We start from the raw sequence: 4,488 nt of genomic DNA on the forward strand, positions 1-4,488 counted from the left end.
AACAGCAGGTTGCTGGTTAATATTAAGCTTAAACCTATATGTGTAATGTGTATGCAACGCGTCCAACAACGCGGCCCTACACATTCGGCTACCATGACAACAATTGAATTAAACAACACAACACAAGCGTGGGCCCACGATGCCCCGCGTGTTGCGCCACGGCAAAGGGGGGGAAACTCATTCAGAGAACACCCACCGTACACACAGAAGTATAGTTGAACCGAATGAACTCTTCTGGAGTAGGCATAGATCAACGTTCCCTGATTGAGGTGTATCGCATGAGGTATTCGCCTAAGTTTGCCCGTCCGCGCTTGGTATTAGTTCCCCAGTGTGAGATTAGTGTGGAGGAGTGCGGGGTTGTTGTTTGACTACACCTACTACACCGTGGGGCGACTGATGAGCCCGTTTCATTTGGTTTTTATAGTTTTTCGCGAAAAAACTCTGATAGTCGCTTTAGTTGATTCATGAAATCAGCGTAGATCGGTCGTCGTAGTCGTTTCCGTGGTAGAAGCTAGTGGCAGCCCCGTAGAACGGAAAGAAGATAGATATCTGTTTACCGGGAAAATGCTCTTTTTCTCCATATCAGGTGCAGTGAATTAATCAGTGTAACGAACTGGACGACCAAATAAGACGTAAATTGCTTCGAGCGTTGTCCTCTGGTCCCCGGAGAGGGAATTGACACGACTCGACTACGGTGCTTTTTTGTATGTTCGAAGTGGAAAATTGAATCCAACGACGATGTGAGATTCGGCATATTCGACGATCTGACGTTTGTGTTTTTTTCCGTAAAGGTGGAAAAAACGAGTCGGAAAAGCGTGTTTGTGACTAAAAAGGTGACCTCCTAATTGGATTAATTGAGAGTGAAAAAGTCCGGCACGTGAAACGATAGTTGGTTCCAGTAGCAGAAGAAAACTCGGTGTTCGGTGCAAATTCCCAGACTCCCTGCTGCGTTGACCTGGTGGCCGGCCGGAGTGTGACAGCAGCGTGTGTCCGAGATGTGCCCGGATGTTTGCAAACATCTGAAGAAATGTGGATCTAGTAGAGCCGGTCGTTGGGAGGAATAATGCGCCGGTTTGATCCGGGGGGACTAACGTATGGTCATCGGTGAAGAAGCCCAGAAGGCTTCCCGACTATCATATATCCATAGTGTAGAGAGGAGTGTGCAATACGACGAACGCGTGCCTAGCTCCCAGTGGGGAGTAGTCTGGTGGTGCTGGTGGCGGCCGGCGATGAACGAGAATGTGAATAGTGTTTGGCTATTGCCGTTTTCTGATGAGATTGATGAGGAAGGCAAACAGGAATAATGAAGTGCAATTTTTGTTACCTGATGAAGGTGCTTTTGTGGATGCTGGTTGGAGGAATGACCGATGGCGTATGGCGACGGTCAATGGCAGTAGCCGGATACAGCAGTGATCCACATTTGTTCGAGAATAGAGGTAATATATTGTGATGTTGCAGAATACAAAATAAAATCATAGAATATATTGACCTGTATGGAAAAAAAAAACCTTTGTATAAATTTAAATCCTTTGAAGATTTGGCATTTGGTGAGAACAAAATTTTAGTAAGCATTTGTGAAGAAATTATATAGATAGAATATTTTTTTACAAAACATATCAAGATTTTTTCTAAAATGTAAGTTTTTGAAAAATTTATATTATTTGATCGGCAAGTAAAATAAACTAGACAAAACAATGCTTTTTGTAATAAGATTCAAAAAATTATTACTTTTATAAAAATTCATACAATTACTCATTTATTTATTTGTTTCTTTATTTTTTTAGTTATGCTCTGGTATGTTCTTCCAGAGTTTTACACAAAAATAAATGGTGTTAGGTTTTCTGATGGTCCCAAATCCTTAAGTTTGTATAGAAGATCACTTAGAGTCTTATTGTCGCTGTTTTGCACAACGTGTAGATCTTGTCGAAGAAGTTCTGTTTATGTTTAGTTCGTTATCTTGGGGGTAAACGGTAATCTGATTATGTTGGAGTGTGGTGACGTTTTCATTTGTGTTTCCTCTCAATTTTGTTCACTACCGATCTGTCATATCCGTTAACCTCGACGAACGGGGATTGTTCTTCTTCAAACTCTAAGAACTTGGCTACAAATTTTCACGAAAATTACTTCAGAAAAAATGTCTCTTGGATTATTGGGATTGATTTGATTTAACTTTATTATAAAGACTTTCAGCCCTTGGCTGGTTCGTCAATTCCACATTTGGATTATTGGGAATTTATTCAGCTATTCCAGGAAAAGTCTTATTTGATGGAATTGTGTTACGTATGAAAGTTAGAAATTCCATCAAGAGTTTCCAAATCAGTGCTTCATACAAGTCTTTCGATAATTTTTCTCATGAATCCGGAAATTCTGTCAGCTCAAGAGCAGGAACAACGAAAACAGACCTAAAATAAAGAATACATTTTCACATAAAAGGTGAAATGCTCCGAGGAATTCGGTTTAACATGTTAAGCAATGTTTTATCCAGAAGCAGCTGTTGAGGAATTGATTCTACAAATTTTACAAGAACCAAAAACATATGCCTTTGATTCCCACATTATCAATTTGTATTGAAATGCTTAGACTCGAAAGAAAGTTTCCGGCGTCGTGCAGTCCGACTAAGGACTGTTCATTTTATAAAGAGGACAACTTTGCAAGGCTGTAAAAAGAAAACGCATAGTTCAAATTTGAGCAGCCTTGGTTAGTTGTTCAGTACATTATATTGGCAGATAATAACCATAATTAAATTGGGTTAAAATTATTGAACTTCATGGAAATGCGGAAAAGTGTTAGGAGAGGTCAATTTTTCGATTCCCAAAAACTAAAGATAAAAACAAAATTACTGTAAAACATCGGTGTATCGTTTTAAATTTCATAAAAGTGTTTGCCGTACTGCAGCAGTATGAGTGGTACATATTCTGGAAAAATATAAACCTAATCGGAATATTAGTTGTTGAGATATTAAAGTTACAAGTTGGACTCGGTTTTCAGAACAAAATGTATTTGTTAAACAAAAATATATGAAAATATAAAATTTTGAATGTTTTCAATGGATCTAGTCGAAAGTACTAATAATGCAATTTCAAATGCAGAAAACCACTTCTTGATAGCATTGTTGGCTCGGTTACTATGCTTCATGGAAGTTACCGGAGGTAAAACAGCTTCATTCTTTGAAGGTTCTTCTAAATAACGATGTAACCTTTTGCAAATACAACTTAACAATGATGGCGAAAATAAAACTTAACATGTAGTTATGTTCAAATAAGGTATATAATCACATAGGGTCAAGCCTTGCTGAAAATAAATAATAATAAGCTTCTCTAGAATCGAAAACTTGCATTTATGGAGCAAAAAGTATGCAATTTTTCACAATGGCCATCATGAAGGATTAAATTTATGATGAAGAACGTACTTTAAAGCACATTTTTCTTCAGTATTATTTAGAATGCGATTCTCTTCTGTACTGGACAAATTTTTAACTGAATCCATAGTGTTATTGCATCACTGGACTTAAATAAGTATTTTTTATCATTTCCATTGATAACAAGGCAACTCACTATATCAAGTTGTGTAATGCTTGGTGCATTATTACTGACCAACTATTACGCTCTACCTTTAATAGAATGGTATTAGATCCCAACACATTAAAAAGTTCATGAAAATTTTAAAGTTAAGTATGTAGAAAGTGGTGTAGAATTTTGAGAAATGGAGTTTTATTGAGCTTTAACAAACACCGCTTCAGTTCCATAACTAAGGACAATTTGTATAATGTTATATTTTTCCTACACTGTAGAATACCTATGGAAATTTATGCAAAAAACTGATAATGACTTTATTGAAAAATAAAATAGATATCACACAAACAAGGTGTCCTCTTTATAAAATGAACAGTCCTTATCATTGACTGTGCTGCGTCATTGCTGATACCACTTTGTTTCGCAGTCGCAAGCACACGTAACGCTCATTCAATTTCGAACGATTTGCTCTGTTATATGTATCTCGATTCAGTTACCCATGTAATTATGGGTTAGTTATCTCAGCAAAATGTAGGAAACTTGCGTTTTAGGCATTTTGAAACTTTCAATTGAAATCCAGACGCAAATTCTTCTAAAAACATTTTTCAAATAGTACTTTCATTAGAATTTCTAAAGAAAAAAATTCAATCTTTGGTTAATTTGATGGAAATACCTATAAGAGATGATTGTTTGAATATAACACGATTTTTCGGAGCCCTAAATGAATTCAGAATCCGGTGAAATTGCAAAGAAGTCTCTTTAAAAAAATACACCCAACACTAAGGAGTAATGTGACGAACATCATATTAGAATTTTGATTCAATTATGAAAAAAAATCTTTGAAATAAAAATATTCACATGAATCTTGTAGAATTTTTAAGGAATTTCATAATGCATGCATGAAAAAATGAATTTAAATGCACTTTAAGTAGGATTGCCTTGAAACTCCGAATGAAAATATGGTTGAATTTATGCT

At 36.4% G+C, this 4,488-nt stretch overlaps 1 protein-coding gene across 3 annotated transcripts in view; it reads left to right on the forward strand.

Moving 5' to 3' along the window:
• Window positions 1–240: 240 nt before the first annotated feature.
• The window catches only part of LOC109418934 (uncharacterized), a 135,115-nt gene continuing 130,867 nt past the window's right edge, over window positions 241–4,488 (forward strand). For 2 of the 3 annotated variants that reach the window (XM_029873457.2, XM_029873458.2), the window contains exon 1: window positions 242–1,436. In XM_029873457.2, the coding sequence (XP_029729317.1) occupies window positions 1,304–1,436 (133 nt within the window). In that variant the 5' untranslated portion in view covers window positions 242–1,303. Of the gene's footprint in view, window positions 1,437–4,488 lie in introns of all 3 variants that reach the window. The other variant, XM_029873456.2, reaches the window with a different exon arrangement.

This window comes from Aedes albopictus, chromosome 2 (assembly GCF_035046485.1).
Source record: "Aedes albopictus strain Foshan chromosome 2, AalbF5, whole genome shotgun sequence".
NCBI classification, from domain to species: Eukaryota; Metazoa; Arthropoda; class Insecta; order Diptera; family Culicidae; genus Aedes; species Aedes albopictus.